The 21,026-nt window shown below is 42.8% G+C and overlaps 1 protein-coding gene across 3 annotated transcripts in view; it reads right to left on the reverse strand.

Moving 5' to 3' along the window:
- Nucleotides 1-349: 349 nt before the first annotated feature.
- The window catches only part of ZNF333 (zinc finger protein 333), a 34,169-nt gene continuing 13,492 nt past the window's right edge, over nt 350-21,026 (reverse strand). For 2 of the 3 annotated variants that reach the window (XM_037506064.2, XM_054693335.1), the window contains exons 5-12: nt 15,467-15,549; nt 13,735-13,851; nt 12,645-12,732; nt 5,298-5,386; nt 4,599-4,725; nt 4,076-4,174; nt 3,471-3,547; nt 350-2,991 (exon numbers count right to left, since the gene is read on the reverse strand). In XM_037506064.2, the coding sequence (XP_037361961.1) occupies nt 1,894-2,991; nt 3,471-3,547; nt 4,076-4,174; nt 4,599-4,725; nt 5,298-5,386; nt 12,645-12,732; nt 13,735-13,851; nt 15,467-15,549 (1,778 nt within the window). In that variant the 3' untranslated portion in view covers nt 350-1,893. The remainder of the gene's footprint in view (nt 2,992-3,470; nt 3,548-4,075; nt 4,175-4,598; nt 4,726-5,297; nt 5,387-12,644; nt 12,733-13,734; nt 13,852-15,466; nt 15,550-21,026) is intronic. The other variant, XM_054693336.1, reaches the window with a different exon arrangement.

A 21,026-nucleotide genomic window follows, 5' to 3' on the forward strand; every position in this document is an offset into this window, starting at 1 on the left:
ACATTTAATTCAAAATAAATTGCATTTAGGGCCTCCCTGGTGCCGCAAGGGGTTAAGATGCAACCTATGAAGCTATCCACAGCCACTGCAGCATGAATTCGATCCCCAGCCAGGGAGCTACCCACATAGCACAGCAGACCTCTCCTAACTCGCCCACTGCTCCCCTCAACAGTGTATTTCAGTCAATCTGCCTGCTCTGTTCCCCACTCTGTCTCTCTCTGGTGAATCCTCTCACCGCCCCCCCCACACACACTTCCGGCCTGTACCCCAATCTTGTATGCATAAATTAATAAATCTTTTAAAAATAATAAATTACATTTAATTCAAGACAAATTTAAAAATTGACAGAATTACAAGGTTTATTCAGTAATACATTATCCTGGGAGGAGAATTTAACAGAGCTCTCTAACAAATGACAGATTAGAGATTGCTATGGGCTAAATGTGTGTCCTCCAAAATTCATATGCTGGGGAATCACATTCACTAACCCCAAGGTGATAGTATTAGGAGATGGGGCCTTTTGGGAGGTGATTCAGTCATGAGGATGGAGTCTCATGAACGGCATTAGTGTCCTTAGGGACCCTAGAGAGCTCTCTTGCTCTTTCTGCCATGTGCGAGACACAAGAAGATGGCCATCTATAAACATGAAATGGGCCCTCACCAAAAATCAAATCTGTTCACCTTGATCTTGAATTTCCCTGCCTCCAGAACTGTGAGAAATAAATTTCTGTTTATAGCCATCCAGTTTATAGCATCTTGAACTGACTTAAGAGACCAAAATTTATAAATGCAGAGATTTTTAAACACAAGATGCTCAGTCTAGTAGACATATGTAGAATACAATCATTTCAGCCACATATGAAACATTTATAAAACTGACCATATACTAAAAATATCAGTTAAGAGATTACTCTTAGACATAACAAACACATCTCTACTCTCCCAATCAAAAAAAAAAAAAAAAAAAACCATGAAGAAATATATATTAAGGGGGTTGTAATTGTATGGGGAATATAAAAAAAAATTTAAATTAAAAAATTAAAAAAAAAGAAATAAATATTTTCCATATAACAAGATGCCCAAGTAAACAGCCCAGAGTTGGTACTGCCACACAGAGATCACACAGATACCAACTGGGGGCCAGGATGGTTTCATTTCTGGCCATACTCTTTTCAGTTCTGGACACTGCCTTCCTGTACAAAAAGCAAGAAATGGAGCAAGCTGGTTAAATGTACCTATGCCACATCTTCCCTGGGTCCCTACACTGACATCCTGATGACTTCTCATACACTGACAGAACTGGGGGATCTGGTCTTCCTTAACTGCGAGAAGAGCTGGAAATGGAGGTTACTTAATGGTGTACCTTCCCAATAGGAACAGAAAATTTGGGTTCTTTTGTAAGGAGAAGGGATGATTTTGGTAAATAGCAGGACATGCCACACTAGACCTAAAAGCAAATCTCAACAAATACCTAAGACGCAATAACATAAAGACCATATGCTCTGTTGAAAATGCAATTGTATTAAAAAGCAACAACAGAAAGACAACTAAAACACCCATACACATGGAGCAACTTTCCAGAATGATAGACATTTTGTATCATGAATAGGGCGTTAGTTACATATAAGTATACATCAGTCAAATTCACCCAAATGTATATGTAAAGTCTATAAATTGCAATATAGTTAATTATTTCTCTATAAAAATATAGCTATGTATTGTTATTTAAAATCTAATTTCAAATAATTCATGCATCAAAGAATTAGTGATGAGGGAAATTAAGACAATATTTAGAATTAAGCCAAAATGAAAATATTAAATATCCAAACATGTCATGAAGTCAAACAATTATAAAAAATGACAAGAGCCCCAAATAATTATATAAACTAGAAGTTAATTAACAAAAGACTTATTATATGGATGAGACACTGATAAAGGCAAGCCATCATTCTGAACATTTTCTCTCCTGGCATGAATCCTTTTATGCACGGTGAGTGAAGAACTGTGCCTGAAGGCTTTCTCACACTGATTACATTCATATGGTTTCCCTGCACTGTGGGTTCTCACATGTACAATAAGGTGTGAGGACTGACCAAAGGCTCGTCCACATTCCTGACAGGCATAGGGCTTCTTGCCTGTGTGAGTTCTTGCATGTTTCCTAAGTGATGAGGGCTCACTAAAGGCTCGTCCACATTCCTGACATGGGTAGGGCTTCTCTCCAGTGTGAGTACGCATGTGACTCTTGAGGGTTGACAGACGGCTCAAAACCTGACCACAAGTCACACACTCATAAAGCTTCTCACCGGTATGAACCCTCTTGTGTACGTTCAGATGTGTGCTTGTGCGGAAGGGCTTCCCACAATGACTGCATTCATAAGGTTTCTCTCTAGTGTGAGTTCGCATATGTGTTTTTAGCGATGAGTGTTCTCTGAAGGCTTTCCCACAAAGACTGCAACCAAAGGGCTTCTCTCCAGTGTGAGTTCTCACATGGCTCCTCAGAGAAGATGGCTGATTAAATGCTTTCCCACAGTCCTTACATTCATAGGGCTTCTCTCCTGTGTGGTTTCTCTGGTGCAAAATAAGATTAAAGTTCCTCGTGAAAGTTTTCCCACACTGACTACATTCAAAAGGTTTCTCTCCAGTGTGTGTTTTCATGTGCCGCCGCAAGTTCGAGGAATACTTGAAAGCTTGCCTACATTCTTGACATTCAAAGCATTTCTCTGCAGTATGGGTTTTTTCATGCCTGATGAGGTCAGAGTTGTATCTGAAAGACTTTTCACATTTGTTACATGCATAAGTTTTGTTTCTGCTACAAATTTTCTCAGGTATGATTAAGTGAGTGGATTGAAAGAAGGACTTTCTACTCTTTTGGCATTCATAGGAGTCCCCTCCAGTGTGAACTCTCTGATACTGAAAAAGTGGTTTGATACTATTAAAATGTTTCCCATCTTCATTGTATTTATAGGGTTTTTCTCCAGTCTGAGGTTGTTCCTGTCAATTGGGGGGAGGGGGGGAAGATCAAAGATTTTATTTACATTCATAGATATTCTTCCCCGAGTGAATTATGTATCAGAGAAAGACATTTCTATATCTAAAGCTTTTACCATTTTAGTGCATCTGCAATATTTCTACCCTGAGTTCTCACAAGTGGATGCTCTACCATGAAGAGTACCTTATTATTATCTTCACGAGGCCAATTAAATGCAAATATTTTCTGAATTGCTTAGTGCTAAATTAAGTTTTAAATGCTCTCTACCTATGTCACATTTATGAAAATAGTTATTTGTGGGAATTCTGTGAATACAAGTCTGACCTATGTTTAGAGCTGCTCCCAATTAATGAAATTCATGGACTCTCTCCCAAAAAACTGCTTTCTCTTGAGTCTCTCTAAGCTCTTGTGCTAGTTTTCTAACCAATAACAACCCCAGACTTCTCCTCTATAAACAGGAAAAGTCCCTTGTGAATCTTACCCTTTTCATGTCAATGGATGGAAGCTCCACAAAAATATCTTGGTGAGAAAATGATTCTTGGGGTTGTAGTTGAGGTTCTGAAATGAATTGGGAGTAGGGATTAAGTGAGCAGGAAGAGAAAACTGTGGAATAGAGGTAACCCAAAAAGTAAGCAGGGTATGTGTAGAATTTTTTAATACTAATTCTAAAATATAGGAAGGAATTTTGAAGAGAAGGAATGTATCAAAGAGTAGAGGAAAATTTTAAGGCATCTGGCTATGTAAGGAGGTTTATAATTACAGGAACAAGGGATAGGAATGATAGATGACTTACTAAGAAAATTCTATGAGGTACTGGGACTGTTATCAAAAGAAATTATGAGCAAGAACCTGATGGGGAGGAACTAGATTAAATATACATGTGGAAATACTAAATGTGAAGAGGAAGTAAAACATCTTTCTAGGAAATCAGAATAAAGTATTAGAGATAAAAAGGTAAAGGAAAAAGAAAAGAAGGACACTCAACCAGTCTTCTATTCAAACATATTTAAAAGGTTTCCTTTGTTGAAAATTGTCAAATCTAACACACACCTTACCTGGTGCTCACCTGACCTGTCTGATGCTCACCTAGCCAGGTTTCTGGGAAGATTCCTCTTTTAGTGCTACATAGCTCTTCTCTTTCATCCAAATGGGAAAGCATACTGGGTTTGCATAGTTGATTTCCTGCTTGTGGGAAAAGATGCATGGTATGGGCAGACTGCACCTGCCATAAACCCAGGGATGGTTTTCTGAAGTCTTTGTGGTTGCTGGAGATGGGAGTAGCAAAATGAGCATATTTGAACTAAGATGAGCACAGTAAAGCTCTTTTACTAAGGAAGCAAAGTACAAGCTCCTGCACTGGTCAATAGATAGAGGACAGTAAACTCTCTGGTGCCAAAACCTTAATATGTCAGTGACATATTAAGAAACCCAGAAGCTATGAACTATGGAGAAACAAAGGGCAGCAGAAGGGGTCTCCATTTTCATGGGAAATTCGCTAAACTGTGAGCACATGAGAGTAGCACTTGTCTGTCTTTTCTGCTCTCAAATTCCCAAACCAAAACAGTCTGGGAACCCATAGTGTGTGGATGAAGCAACAAGGCCAGCTTACCCACAAAGGCCAGGTTCCTATAGTTCTCCAGCATCACATCTCTGTACAGGATTCTCTGGGTAGAGTCTAGAAACATCCATTCTTCCGGGGTGAACAACACAGCCACATCCGCAAAAGTGATAGCTTCCTAAAATGCACACCTATACCAGATCAACCAGGGGCCACCCCACCAAAATTTGAGAGGGTGGCAGAGGACTAGCAAGGCCGGTGAAGGGAGATCCCATGCAAATGGTTTTTGGATGAGGTTCTGAGGTCTCTCGGGCCATGAAATTAGAACTCCTCTCTGCCCAGTATTCCCTCCCTGAGTTACAGCACCCAGAGTTATAGCATCAAAAGACCTTGACTTCATGGTGGAACTTAGCTACTGATAAGCAGTCAGAAAGCTCAGGCAGTTTTATTTCCCTCTAGCTCCAGCTGAACATGTCATAGGCAAGAGAGAAATATTTGGTAAATAACAACTGTTTGCTCCAGAAGACCTCGAAGACTGTGGGATAAAGACAGATCACATCCTTACTCTGTTTTCCCTTCTGAAGTCCAGCAGAAGTCAGCACTGGCTAACCCAGGGAAGGTCTGAATGAGGGAGAGAATCACTGCCTTCCCACTTTTAGGCCCAGTGCCTGGAGACCAGCCTCATGGATTGGAGAAGCTCCAGGACATGGGAATTGGGCAAAACAAGAAAGAGCAAGACAGACTTCTTACCTGTGGAAAGGTGGTCAGCACCCCAGGAGCCACAGTTGCTTCCTCTGTGCTCTCCTGCTGGAGCCAGGCAGGGTCCTGAGCAGGCAGAGCTGGAGGAAAGGGAAGTCAAGAGACCCAGTGAGCACAAAGGGCCAAGGCAACCCACCTTGATTGTGAGGAACTGTAAGTACACACACGTACACACCCATGGGACACACATGTACACAGATACGTACATACACTTAGGTGCATAGGCACACTTACATACAGGTATACATGTGTACAAACTCACAAACATGCCTACAGACACACAAAACACATGCTCGTACACATACACAGAGATAAGAGAGCACACACATTCACACACATATGCATGTTTGCCATTTCAAACCTTTTGAACCAGTATCAGTCCACCCGGAGACTAGTTTCTGCAGCACATGCACAGACACACACATAGTTGATTGAATAGTGGGTCAGCTTTTCCTCCTTGCTGAGCCCTGTCCTCTGCTCTAGTCTACAGAGCAGTATCCCCTAGGTCTTACCACATAGAGGAAAAGGAAACCACTACCACCCTATGAGCTTGCCTGTGAGGGAAGTGTCCTGCCCTTCCTGCTTTCAAATCAGTAACACCTCCCCATCACACCAAGTATCCTCAGTCTGGTTCATTACAGATGAGGCAATGACACCCCAACCAGCCCTCCTCTCTCCACACTCCTACCTCTCTTTCCATGGGGACCATATCCTCAGGGATGTCATATCCCTGACCCCACATATTGGATTCCTGCAACTGTGAGAAATGTAGCACAAACTGAGTGGCTATGCTGACCATGCCCCAGTGGGCAGAATACTTCCTTACCTCTTTCTCGCTTCTGGTGGTGGCCACTGTAAAAATTATGCACAGAAACCTTAGAGGTCAGAGGAGAGAAGAGTTCCCACAAATGTGCAATCAGTAAACTACAGCATCCAGGATGCCTTGCCTCTCACAGGAAGTGAGGCTGCTTCCCCATCCCAGTGGAAGGATAAAGGAGATTCCACTTTGCTCAGCAGCAGTCCTTCCAAAAGCTATATAAGGGGATGCTAGTTTTGGGTTGCAGCGAAGTGCATACTTCACCATGAGTACACAATTTCCAAACTGCCTTTTTGTTGTTTCCATTTTGTGGTAAAATAACTGGTTGTTCTTCATTTGAGGTCAACATGGTAGACCCTTGGTGTTCCTTGGCTTGTAGCTGCATCCCTCCAATCACTGCCCCCACTGTCACATGACCATCTTCTCCCCTGCACACCCATGTCTTCACCTGGCCTTTTCCTCTTTTTCTCCCAAAGAAGTAATAGATCCCAAGAAAGTTCAAAACCCAGAGAAAGTTTAAGGCCTAAGAATAATCCTCTGTGACTCAAGGCTCTGTCTTGCTTACTGAGATTGTCCTGCCCTCTAGCTAATTTTGGATACGTTTCATTCATATTCCCCAGATAACTGAAAAAATATTGGAGATAATGGTTGGATATATGGGTCTGGAGCTCAGATGTGACAGCCATCCTGGAGACCTGGGCCTTGTCAGGTTAAGTTGGGAATTGACACCCAGAAACAACTAGGTTGCCCATTAAAGCACAGCATACTGAGAAATATGAGAAGAAATGTCCATGCATTGGGCACAGCAGAGGCGAGATGGAAGGGGACCCTATACAAGAGACCAAGAAGGAACCCAGGGTATGGTCAGCAAGCCCAGTAGGGTGAGTTTCAGGATGGAGTGACTGAATAAATGAACAATGGATTCCCACCAAAGATGGAGGTCACTGGCATCCACAGTACTGGTCCTCAGATGATGGTGATGGGATGTAAGCAGGAGGTGGTGAATGGAATAAAGAGTGATTACCAGGAGGTAGAGAACATAGGAGGTAGAGAACGGTGGTGTGTCACGGCTTGAATTGTATCCCCCAAAAAAGATGTGTTGAAGTCTTAACCCCCCACTACCTCAGAATGGGACCTTATTTGGAATAGCATTCTGCAGATATAGCTAATTAAGATGAAGGTATAGTACAGTGAGCTCTGAATGCAACAGGAGGATGTCCTTCTAAGAAGAAAACACACACGAAAGGGGAGAAGGCCACAGACAAAGCCAAAACTGGAGTAGTATGTCTGCAAGTCAGGAAACACCAAGGATTGAGAGCAACAACCAGAAGCTGAAGGAGGCAAGGAAGGATCCTGTGCCACAGGTTTCACTGCAAGTGTGACCTTGCTGATGCCTTGAATTTGGAATTCTGACCTCCCGAATTATGATATATAAATTTCTGTTCTATCATGCCTATCTTCTCAACACCTGTTCTCGAGTCCCTGATCTTAGGAAGTGACATCCCTGCCTCAGATAAGAAATCTCAACCCTCTCTGACACCAACAATTTATTTTTTTAAATAGTGATGGCACCTCTATATAGAGTTCCCACCTTCCCCTGCTTGTGCCAGTCCACTCTCTTCCTCCTACCCCATCCCCACTACATGACACCTTTCCTTTCTGGACCTACTTAAATGTCAGGTCCCCAGAGTGCCCCTTCCTGAGGTCACCTCCCCAATATCCTCCCTTTTTCTAATAAGACCCTCCCGCCTTCTTCACAGCCTTTACATATTCATTACCAGATATTTGCTTCCTTAGATGTTTCTTTTCTGTCATCTTCCCTGGGTAGAAGCTTCTAAAGAACAAACCTGGTTTCCTTTCTTTTCACAACCCTGTCTCCACCACCACACTGGGCACATAAATGATCTGAATCATCAGGTAAATGACGCATACGTGACTCACAAAATTACCTCAACTCGACCTCCAACATAAGTCTTACATTGTTCCACGCTTCATGCTATACAGACAGGAGCTCATACAGCATACCTGACTGTTCTCCTAAGCAAGGCTGCTGGCAAAACTGGCCCTTGTCTAGCATCTGGGAGACCTGGATTTCAGAAGGGCTCCCACCACTCCATTTAAACTGTACAACATGGTTTATACTGAGCCATTTTCCTTCCAGAAGGCTAGACACAGTTAATTTATCTCAATGAAAAACCAAGGCACTGAGTCTTTAATGAACCCCTGACAGACAACACTTCACACATGATGTCCAGGGAATTAAGTATATCTTGTGTGACTCCCCTGGGAGAGATCTCCAGAATGCTTTGAATCTCTTTATTAAAGGATAATAATCTTTGTACTGTAAACTCTAACTGGCACTTGCATTGCAAGCCTAAGCTTTGAGACTGGATATCCAAGTCAAAGAAGGCTAGCTTGAACAAATACACAGCCCGTCACACCACTGGATAGAGCCAGCAGCCTCCTTTGTTTAATAGGTCCTAGGTGATTTAGGTAACTGGTCCATTGAGACTGGCTTCTCTTTTTCCTTCTGTCTCTCTTCCCACACTTTAAATCCATGCTTTTGTTTCAAATTCACCAATAAATAATAAGCCAGGGAAACCCTGGACCAATCCCCCCAAAATACTCCACCCCAATAAAAGTAAGATCCTGGGCCTATATAGTCACACTCCCTAATCTCAGCACTGTTGCATAGGATGATCGAGAGGTGTCCTGAGGACGGCAAGGGAAAGGGCTGACCGAAAACACTGAGAAAACTTGCGTGTGCCAGGGCGGAAAACCGCATGGGAGGAACGCCTGAACTTGCTTCATCCTTGGAAGTCTCCTTGGTCGTAACTTAACAACAGAGGCTCACAAGGACAGGCATGTCCAATAAGCCTAATGGCTCACATACATGGTGTATATGAGCTCACGTACATGGCATGAGAGGCAAGGTTGTTTTGGCTTTCTCTGACTTATGATAAAACGCGGATGTCCTTGTTCACAATTCCCACATAACCATGCTGTGAAAAATAGAGAATCACTGCTTGTACCTGACAGCAGTCCCCCGTCTGGTGGGTCCTTTGCAATCAGCGTCCCAGGTCTCAGAATCCACTAACGGCTCACAAGCACCACCTCAGAGTGGCTCAAGTGTGCTATGTAATTTTCAATTTTTTATGTAATAAACCTATACTTTTTCAAAGTTTCCAGATGCATCTTGCAATCATTAATAAAACCCCAAGGGCTGGACTAGTTACAATATGGGCATTAAAGTAGAAATGCCTGGGCCTCCCTGGTGGCGCAGCGGTTGAGCGCTGGGTTGCGAGGCTGCCCGCTGCCTCTGCGGCGCCGGTTCGATTCCCGGCTGCTCCCCGGCCACCGGAGGAGGGTCCCACATGGCGTGCAGACCTCTCCTGCCGCCCGCTGCTCCCCTCAGCAGTGTACTTCGGTCCTTCTGCCTGCTCTGCTCCCCGCTCTGGCTCTGGTGAATTCTCTCACCCTCCCGCGCTTCTGACTGTACCCAGTGCATGTACAAACAAAACAAACGAACAAACAAATAAATAAATAAATAAAACATGCCTCTATAAAAGAAAAAAAATTAAAAAAAAAAATAAAAATAAAAATAAAAAATAAATAAAAAAATAAAGTAGAAATGCCTGTTGGAAACTAACTGGAGCCCAGGAGTATCCCCACGTACTTCCAGCCAGTAGCACTGTATCAATAGCCCGAGACCTACAATGAAATCAGCTGTACGTCCCATGAGGCCTCCTATCGAGTCACCAAACCTAGCAGTAGTCCTAGGGGCCCCCTAGGACTCCATATCACCCCAAGTCTAAGCTACCACCACCTATTACTAACTGTTCTATTCACCACTCATGTCCTCCCTGAGGCCCATCCTCTGCCCAAGTGCCGGAGGCTTCTGTTAAAACCACAGGTGTGGCCAGCACCTGCCTAAGTGCAGCACTGGCTTCCACCAGTCTAGGCTGCAGATGGGGCTTTTTATAAGCACCAGTGATCCGGACCCACGCTCTCTCTGGTCAGCTAACACTCTCCACTTCCCAGTGCTCCTGTACCAGAGCCTTCTGGGCCCCCTGGACACAAATGCTCTCTGCCCACTTCCACCCCCAGGGATTCTACAGATGTCAGTCCCAGGCCTGAAATCCTCTCCCCAAACCTTCTCCAAACAGCCCAACATCTGGCTAAGCTAAAAAATACAGTGATTATTATGGTCTAAACCAGCACTTGGTCCCCAGGGGATGTGTAGCAATTCCTGCTATCATGGTAGGTTTGGGCTGTGACAACAAAATACCAGAGGCTGGGCAGCTTGAACAAAAAAAAATTTATTTTCTCATTGTTCTGGAGGCTGGAAGTGCCAGCATGGTTGGCTCCTGGTGAAGTCTCTTTTTTCTGGCCTGTAAACAGCCACCTTCTTACTGTGTCTTCACATGGCAAAGAGAAAGAAAGTTCCAGTATGACTTCTTACAAGGACAATTTGATGGGATCAGGGCTCTATGCTTATGACTTCACTTAATCTGAATTACCTCCTTAAAGGCCAAGTCTTCAGTACCGTGATGAAGAAGATTAGAGCTTCAACATAAGAACTTCAGATAGACATGACCTAGTCCTAGTAACTAGTGACATTTCCGATAGTCATGACTTGCAGTGGAGGTGTTATGGGCCAAATTATGTCCTTACAAAATTTTGTAAGTTAAAGGCTTAACCCCCAGCATCTTGAATATAACTGTATTTGGACATGAGCTCTTTAAAGTAGTCATTAAATTAAAATGAAGTCAGTAAGGTGGACCCTAAATCCAATGTAACTGGTGTCCCTAGAATAAAAGGAAATTTGGATAGATACATACAGAGAGAGAACAATGTGAAGACACAGATAAAACATAGCCCTTACAAGCTACAGAAAAGAGGCCTATCATAGCCCTCAGAAAAAGCCAACTCAGCTAACACCCTGATTTTAGACTTCTGGCCTCCAAAACTGTGAGGAAAACAACTTTTGCTGTTCAAGCTGCCCAGTCTGTGGTACTGTGTTACTGAACCCCTTGCAAACTGATACAGGGACTAAGGGATGGGATGCTCCTGGAATCTAGTAGGTAGAGGCCAGGGAGGTTCTTAACAACCTGTAACACACAGGGTGGTCCCCCACAGAGAATGATCTGGCCCCAGTGCTAGCAATGCTGTGAACAAAAACCCTCAATCTAAGCTTAAAGTTCCCAGAGTTCCTCTCTACCCTCCAAGATAAAATCCTCATGTTATATGCTTCTATTACATTCTGCTCTCCATTTAAAATCTGACTGCCCAAACTGTGAGCTCCACAAGGGAGTGAGTCAGAGTTTTGTTTGTGATTGTTTCCCAGTGCCCACTGCAGCACAAGATGACAGCCTAGTACATAGAGTATTCCCATGCTTCAAAAGCATTTTAAAAGCAAGAGTACTTCAAGAACAGAGTATTCCAGTACTTTAAGAACCAAGTACTTGAATACTTCAAGAGTACTTCAAGAGCACAGAGCATTCACATATTACAAGAGCACTTCAAGATAGAGCCTGGCCCAGAAGGCTTACCAAAAATATACAGAAGAGCAACATATAAGCCACAGTTAAGAATTCCTTCCTGCCAATGATATAATACAGATTCCAAACACAAGACCGGATGATGCTGTTAAGAATAAAGAGTCAGGGCCTCCCTTGGTGGCACAGCGGTTGAGCACAGGGCTGCAAAGCTGCCCGCAGCCTCTGCAGCGCCAGTTCAATCCCCGGCCACCAGTGAGGGTCCCACATGGCATGACAGACCTCTCCTGCTGCGCCCGCTGCTCCCCTCAGCAGTGTATTTCGTCACTCTGCCTGCTCTGCTCCCCGCTCTGGCTCTGGTGAATTCTCTCACCCTCCCGCACTTCTGACTATACCCAGTGCTTGTATAAATAAATAAACAAATCTTAAAAAAAAAAAAAAAAAGAATAAAGAGTCAGTCAAATCCAAACTAATAACAGGCCCTAGAAATCTAGCTGTAGAATTAAGGTTACTGGGGGTGGGGTGGTGGTGGTTAAAGGGACTATAGTGGAGAAATATGGGTGCCCAGGTGTGGTGACATATGTCTGAAGAGATGTGACCCTAGACTCTGAATCACATATAGTATTTTAAACCAACGTTACTTCAATAAAATTTAAACACACACACACACACACACACACCCCATTTAGAGTAAATTCAATTACAATCTTCAATATCAACATAATTGTGCAGTGACGAACATAACCTTGCATAAATAGAGGTCTAGCCTTTGCCACAGATGGATGGGGCCTGCTTTTTCTAAACAGAAAGATTTAAGACCAAAATAATAATCCCAGCCCACAATCCTCATGAAGTGTCTTTTCCTTTGACTCTGTGAAGAATGAGAGGTGACTTTTTCTATTCTCTTCTACAGTACAGGGCACTACCTGAAGTGAAAGGACAGGAAGGTAGAGAAGCAAGTCCCCAGAGACAAGACAAGACACTGGGGCCCCTGGCTGCCGAGTCCATCCAGCACTCACTCACCGGAGCCCCCGGTCATCCATGGGGCGAGGAGGCCCAGGGCAGGCTGCAGCATGGCTACCCTCTGAATCTGCATAGCCACCTTCAGGCCCTGGACAGAGTAACAGGGACAGGTAGAGCCATATAGTCCAGGAATGCCTATTCACCCTTACTAAATTTTGCATGACTAGCCCTGTTTGGGGGAACTTACTGATAAAAAGAGGGACACACCCTGTTGACCTGGTGGAGAGGGGGTCCAGGTGGGGTAGGTGTACCACCTTCAGCAGTGGAGGAAATTTTGAGCCAACAGGGACAGTCAATGGTGGACAAGTTAAGGGGGGAAAGAGGATATAGAGGCAGATACACACCTTATTCCTGGAAAGTATCTGAACCTTTTCTCAGCAGAAAGGGTATCTAATCTGACTTGCATTTCTCAGATATGCTTCTGGTCTGTCCAGGGTGGGGCAAAAACCTATCAGGAGCAGTTCCAGGTCCAGAACTATCAGAGGCTCTGGCAGGGTGGTGGCAGCAAGGACAGGAGAGCAGTCAGAGGTAGGTTTGTGAAGTTGGTGGTAGGTGGGAAGTAAATATGCTAAGTGCTATGGCTCAGGTGATGGTGACTGGCAGGGCAGGGCTCAGAGCTTGACTTAGAGTGTTCCTCTCTGACAATATCTCCACATCAGTATGAAAAAGGAAGGCCCTTAGTCAAGAGCTCAGCCACCAACCCAACACCCAGTCCTTAGGTCACAGGACCCACTCATTCCTTTTAGGATTCCTGGCCATGGCCAGGATAGGTGTGAGAGTGGAAAGATTAGAGGAAGAAAGGCAAGACCTAGACAGGCAGGGCTAAGGCCCTAGGTGCCAACGCTCCCCCAGAACTTCTCTGGATCTGAAACCATCCTGAGAATATTCATCTTCAAAGAAGAAATGGTAGGGCCAATTCAATAGCACTTACTGAGAGCTAAGCCTGGGCCTCTATCATGTTTCCAGTTCCTCATAGTTGGCCCTAAATATCGCCCCACCCCCACCCCTGCTCCTGTTTACAGAAATCCCAAACCCCAGGCGTTCCTGAATATGACTGGGGCCGTCACAGCAAAGCACCTCCCAGGCTTACTGCGTATCTGGAAGACCAAGGTGCCTCCCGCAGAGATGACTGGTCCTCTGGAGCCGGCAATGTCCTACTCTCTCCTGTCAAGGTCCTGATCTGCCTCATCAGGTCCAGCCCTGACCCCTAGGGAAAGGCATGGAGGGTGTTGAGCAGGACAGAAGCAGCAGTGAGGCTGCTTTCAGCCTGAAAGACCCTCAGTTTGGGGTAGGGTTGCCAGAAGTCAGGGCATGTGGGTGATACCGCCAACCTGCAGTGAGCACCAGTGACCAATGGTCTTCAAGGACTGATCACACCCAAAATGTAGAGACACAACTGATCCCTTTATGCGGCCAGAAGATGTCTGACTACAGAAAGGCTGAAAGTCCTTGCTTCTGAATATGAACATTGCCCTATTTTCTTGGGTTCTGTATTCATCTGTGTGGCATCATCAATCACAACTGTTTACCTAACCTCAAGATCCAGAGGTGTTCACTATTCCAACTCACACACTAAGCCAATCACCCAGGCCAGATGATAACTAGGGACAGCCTTAATTAGACCCCAAAGGTCCCCCAGAATTACTCAAACTCACCAATCCCAACCTTTTTACCTTGTAAAAATCCCAATGAAGTCTCCAGCCTAGACACTCTGACCCTGGTGTTTCCCCATGTGGTCCTGTGTGCATAGGGAGCCCTTTCTCCTTAAGAAATATACAGTCCTGCAATGCTTAATGATAGGAAAATGTTCTGAAAAATGCCTTTTTAGGCAATTTCATCATTGTGCAAACATCTTGAGTGTAATTACACACACCTCGGTGGTATAGGCTACTTCACACCTAGGCTAAGATATAGCCTGTAGGCTCCGCAATTGTATGTGTGGGTCATTGTTTCCTGAAACATCATTGTACAAAACATGACTAAAAATCATAAAAGTCTTGGTTGGTATTGGTGGCTCCATGTCATAGCTCAGTCACCTCCACAAATGAAAATGCCATAGGTACCACGTTGAAACAAACATTTTCATCAGAATAATTTTGATATGAATCACTCTTTTTGAAGAAAAGGGTTTTTAGGAGTTTAACCTATTCTTTCAACACAGGTTACTGAGCACTGCTAGTGAAGATGCTGTGGATCCAGCAGAGAACAAAAAGGCAAAACCGCAGCCCCCAGATGCTAAAGTGTTGTGGGGGGAGGGTAATGTAAGGGGCTCTGAGGTAGCAGTGAGGCTGAGCCTGGAGGCACCCCTTCCCTGGCCTCCTTTAGTGCTCTTCTAGGAGCAGTTCCCAGATCTCTGTATCCCTGCATCTACATGTCTAGCTGACTAAGAGGGAAAGTCATAGGGTCTCTGTCTGTCCCTGGCCCGCAGCACTTATTCCCACATGAGAGGGGGGTTTCAGAGTTGCCACCCATTGGGGGCATCGGTGATTGGAACAAGACTCAGCAATGCCCAGAAGGGCCCAGAAGGTCTAGCTGAAGAGTTAGCACCACCAACAGAGAGGCAGTGTATGTGATCCTTGGCGAGTAGAACCTGGGAATTAAGTGGGGGTTTCCCAGAGTTAGGCCTGGATTCGCCTTCAGCTCCAAATCCATCTTTCAGAAGAAAGTCTTGAGTAACAGGAAGGGTTTGCTCAAATTCACAAGTTAAGGATGGTGCCCTCAGATACTGGGAATTCCCTTAAGGAAATGCCCACATGTCTCCCTGGCCCTGTTCCTCTACTTCTCCTGAGAATGAACAAAGGATAATCTCCTGTGAATCTTACCATTTGCATATCATGGGATGAATTTTCCTCCAAAATATCCTGCACAGGAGTAGACTCTTTGGATTTAAGTTGAGATTCCCACTCTAAAATGAATCAGAAAAAAATTAACTTCATTCAGAAAGAGTGATATGAAATTGACAAAAGTATATACAGACATTTTTTTAAAAATATATTGAACCCTAAACTGGTCAATACTGAAAGGGAAGAAGGTATTTTTGAGCAAAGGGAGATTAAAGAGTAGGGCTATGTGTGGAATTTTGCAGCAACAGGAACGAGGGGGATATTGAGGCTATTTCCTTGCAAAAGATTCCGACAACTGAGGCAGATATTACTAGAAAGGGAGCATTATCAGAGAAACATGTAAGAAGCAATTAGACAAAGAGCACTCTTAGAAATGTTCAATTTAAAGAGGAATTGGATAAATATGGCTATGATGTAGAAAAATCAGAACTCTTACCCACCACTGGTAGAAATACAAAACGGTGGCCCTGTTTTAACAATATTTTTTTTAAAGATTTATTTATTTATTTATGCAAGCACCAGGTACAGTCAGAAGCACGGGAGGGTGAGAGAATTCACCAGAGCCAGAGCGGGGAGCAGAACAGGAAGACTGACAAAGCACACTGCTGAGGGGAACAGAGGGCACGGCAGGAGAGGTCTGCCATGCCATGTGGGACCCTCGCCGGCGGCTGGAGATCCAACCGGCACTGCAGAGGCTGCGGGCAGCTTTGCAGCCCAGCGCTCAACCACTGCACCACCAGGGGAGGCCCTGGTGGCCCTGTTTTAGAAAGCAACTGAGCAGTTCTTCAAAGAGTTAAACATAGAGTTACCATCTATGGCATCAACTCTCCTAAATATCTACCCAAAAGAACCAAAAACACGCCCACATAAAATCTTTCACATACATGTTCATAGCCATACTGTACACAATAGCCAGAGAGTGTGGAAACAACCCAAATGTTCATCAACTGATGAGTGCACAAAGTTTGGCATAGCCATACACAGGAATATTCAGTCATAAAAAAAGAAATGAAGCACCAATTTGACTCATGCTACAACATGGATGTACCTCAAAAACATTAAGCTTAGTAACAGAAACAGATCCCAAAGGTCATGTATTTTATCCTTCCCTTTATATGAAATGTTCAGAAAAGACAAATCCATAGAGACAGAAAGCAGATTACGGTCACATGCTGCATAGTGACATTTCAGTCAACAGCAGACAGCACTTTCAACAGCAGTCCACACACACTGTCTAGATGTGCAGCAGGCTGTACCATGTAGGTTTGCATGATTACTCTATGAGGTTCATACAATGACAAAATTGCCTAACCACAAATTCCTCAGAAAATATCCCCTTTGGTAGCTTTTATCCCAAGACCAAGACCACCTGCCTGTGACTTGCAAGGGCCTCTCTTTTTTCTTTCTCCTTTCGTAATAAACCTATTCTTTTAAAATATGAAAAAAAAAAAAAAAAGAATATCCCTTTTGTTAAGCAACATGGGACTATATTGGTGCCAGGGACAAGAAGTGAGGAAATGGGGAATAACTACTAAAAGAAATGAGGTTTCTTTTTGATGAAAATGTTCTGGAATTAGATAGCAATATTGGCTGTACAACTTTGTGAATATACTAAAAATCAACGAATTGTATACCTTAAAACGGTCAATCTTGTGGTGAGTGATTTGAATTTTGTTTGTAAAAACAAACAGGAACACATTTTTTCTGAAACCCAACAAATGTGGGCTAGAAAATGAAAACAGAATCAAAGCTAAAGGAACTCACTGGAGAAACCTCGCTCCTATTATATTTCTCCCCAAAAAAACAGCCTTTAAAATGACAACTTCCCAGGGCCTCCCCTGGTGGCCCAGCAGTTGAGTGCTGGGCTGCGAGGCTGCCCGTGGCCTCTGCAGTGCCGGTTTGATCCCTGGCCACCGGCAAGAGTGCAACATGGCACAACAGACCTCTCCTGCCACACCCACTGCTCCCCTCAGCAGTGTATTTCGTCAGTTTGCCTGTTCTGTTCCCCGCTCTGGCTCTGGTGAATTCTCTCACCCTCCCACACTTCTGACTGTACCCAGCGCTTGTATAAATAAATAAATAAATAAATCCTTTCTTTTTTAAATAAATAAAACGAGAACTTCCCAAACATGAAGAAGGAGCTGAAAATAGACATACAAGAAGCAAGAAGAACACCAAACTTCCATGATGAAAGGAAAAATACAGCAAGACACATAATAGTAAAGCTCCCAAGAATCCAAGACAAGGAAAAAATAATGAAGCTGACAAGAGGGAAGAAACAGATAACATTCAAAGGAAAACCAATCAGGCTGACATTAGACTTCTCCGAAGAAACACTACAGGCAAGGAGAGAGTGGAGAGACATAGTCAACAGACTCCAAGAAAACAAATGGTAACCAAGAATACTCTATCCTGAAAAATTTTCCTTCCTCTATGAAGAAAGAATAAGGACCATCCCAGACAAACAGAAACTCTGGAATTTCATGATGATAAAAGCCCCACTCCAAAAAATACTACAAAGAATCCTAAAGCCAGAACCAACAGAGGGATGAATAACAACGAAACAAGGCCAAAAAAAAAGAAAGGAAAGGAAAAAAAGTTATTTAAAGAATAAATAAATAAAATCAGAGGAAAGACAAACAAAATGGCAAATACAGATGCTAACATATCAATATTAGCTCTAAATGTAAATGGACTAAACTCTTCAGTGAAAAACACACAGAGTCTCAGGTTAGATTAAGAAACAAAATCCAACCTTTTGCTGTCTCCAGGAAACACATTTAACTACAAAAGATAAAAATAGACTCAAAGTAAAAGGATGGAAAACATGCCTACAAGCAAATGGACCAAAAAAGAAGGCAGAAACAGCTATACTTACATCAGATAAAACAGATATCAAACTCAAAAAGGTAAAAAGAGACCCCAATGGTCACTACATTATGATCAAGGGGACAATACTTCAAGAAGAAATAACACTCATTAATATACTAACCAAATGAAGGAGCACCAAAATATATCAGACAACTATTATCATCTCTGAAACAGACATCAGAGAAAACACATATGTAGTAGGTGACTTCAACACACCATTATCAACAATGGATAGATTAACGAGACAAAAAATTAGTAACAACACTAAAGCCCTACATAAGGATCAGGAGCTCATGGGCTTAACAGACATCTATAGAACACTAAACCCCGAAAAATCTGAGTACACATTTTGCTCAAGCACACAAGGATCATTCTCCAAGATCGATCACATACTGGGACACAAGACAAATATCAACAGATACAGCAAGATTGAAATCATACCAACCATCTTCTCTGACCATGAAGGCATCAAACCAGAAATAAACCATAAAAAGAAGGCAAGGAACCCTTCTACCTCATGGAGATTGAAACCCACACTACTGGAAGACCACTGGACTAATGAGGAGATCAAAGAAGAAATTAAAAAATACTTTGAGTTGAATGACAAGAAGGACACCACTTTCCTAAATGTATGAGACACAGCAAAAGCAGTAATAAGAGGAAAATATATAGCCATAGAGGCTCACATCAAGAAACAAGAAATAACTCAAAGAAACAACCTAATCTCAAAGCTCAAAGAACTAGAAAAAGAACAACCAAAAAAACCCAAAATCAGCAGAAGAAATAATAAAAATCAAAGCAGAAATAAATGAAATTGAAACTAAAAAACAATCGAGAAGATCAATGAAACCAAAAGCTGGTTCTTCAAAAAAATAAATAAAATAGACAAACCCCTTGCCAGGCTCACAAAGGAAAAATGGGAGAAAGCACAAATAAATAGGATCTCAAATGAAAGAGGAGAAATCACAACAGACACAGCAGGTCTCAAAAGAATAATCAGAAATTACTATGAACGGTTATATGGAAAAAAGTTCAACAATCTAGAAGAGATGGACAAATTCCTACAACTCTACAATCACCCAAAGCTAGATAAAGAAGAAATAGAACACCTAAACAGACCAATTATAAGCAGCAAAATAGAAATGGTAATCAAAAACCTCCCCAAAAACAAAAGCCCAGGACCAAATAGATTTACAAATGAATTCTACCAAACAATCAGAAACGGATTAGTGCCTATGCTTCACAAACTCTTTCAAAAAATTGAGAAGGAAGGAATAATACCAAACACGTTCTATGAAGCCAACATTACACCAATACCAAAACCAAACAAGGACAACACAAAAAAAGAAAACTACAGACCAATCTCTCTAACGAAGACGGATGCAAAAATCCTCAATAAAATTTTAGATATCAGAATCCAACAATGTATCCATCCATAAGATAATTCACCACGACCAAGCAGGATTTATTCCAGGGACACAAGGATGGTTCAACATCCGAAAATCAATCCATGTTATCCAACATATTAACAAAAAGAAACATAAAAACCGTATGATAATGTCAATAGATGCTGAGAAAGCTTTCGACAAAGTACAACACCCATTCATGATAAAGGCCCTTGAAATTCTTGGGATACAAGGAACATACCTCAACATCATAAAGGCCATATATGACAAGCCCATAGCCAGTATCATTCTCAATGGTGAAAAGCAGAAAGCATTTCCATTAATATCTGGAACAAGACAAGGATGTCCACTCTATCCCTATTCACAGATAATATGGTAATATAGAGAACCCCGAAAACTCCACAGAAAAACTAATTCAACTAATCAATCAGTTTAGTAAAGTGGAAGGATACAAAATCAACATGCAAAAATCAGTAGCTTTCCTATACACAAACAACAAATCTGAAGAAGAAATCAAAAAAACCAACCCTTTTATTATTGAAACAAAAAAAAATCAAATACTTGGGAATAAACCTAACAAAAGAAGTAAAGGACCTATACAAAGAAAACTATAAAATACTGTTAAAAGAAATAGAAGAAGGGGCCTCCCCTGGTGGCGCAACGGTTGAGCGCTGGGTTGCGAGGCTGCCCACAGTCTCTGCAGCACCAGTTTGATCCCCGGCCACCAGTGAGGGTCCCACAAAAAAAAGAAAAAAAAAAAAAAAGAAATAGTTGAAGACACAAAGAAATAGAAAGACAATGCCCTGATCATCGATTGAGAGAATTAACATTATCAAAATGGCCATCCTAATCCTACCAAAAGCAATTTACAGATTCAATGCTATTCCAGTAAAAATTTCAATGACATTCTTCCAGGAAATAGAACAATTATTGATGAAATTCATATGGAATCACCAAAAACCCCGAATAGCCAAAGCTCTCCTGAAAAAAAGAAGGGAACGGAGGCATCACACTCCCAGACTTCAAACTATACTACAAAGCCATAATCATCAAAACTGCATGGTATTGGTGGGCCTCCCCTGGTGACACAGCAGTTGAGCGCTGGGCTGGGAAGCTGCCCACAGCCTCTGCAGTGCTGGTTCGATCCCCGGCCACCAGCGAGGGTCCCACATGGCGCGCAGATCTCTTCTGCCGTGCCTGCTGCTCCCCTCAGCAGTCTACTTTGTCAGTCTGTCTGCTCTGCTCTCCTCTCTGACTCTGGT

The sequence above is a fragment of the Talpa occidentalis genome, unplaced genomic scaffold (genome assembly GCF_014898055.3).
Source record: "Talpa occidentalis isolate TD23 unplaced genomic scaffold, MPIMG_talOcc4v2.1 talOcc4.12, whole genome shotgun sequence".
NCBI lineage: Eukaryota > Metazoa > Chordata > Mammalia > Eulipotyphla > Talpidae > Talpa > Talpa occidentalis.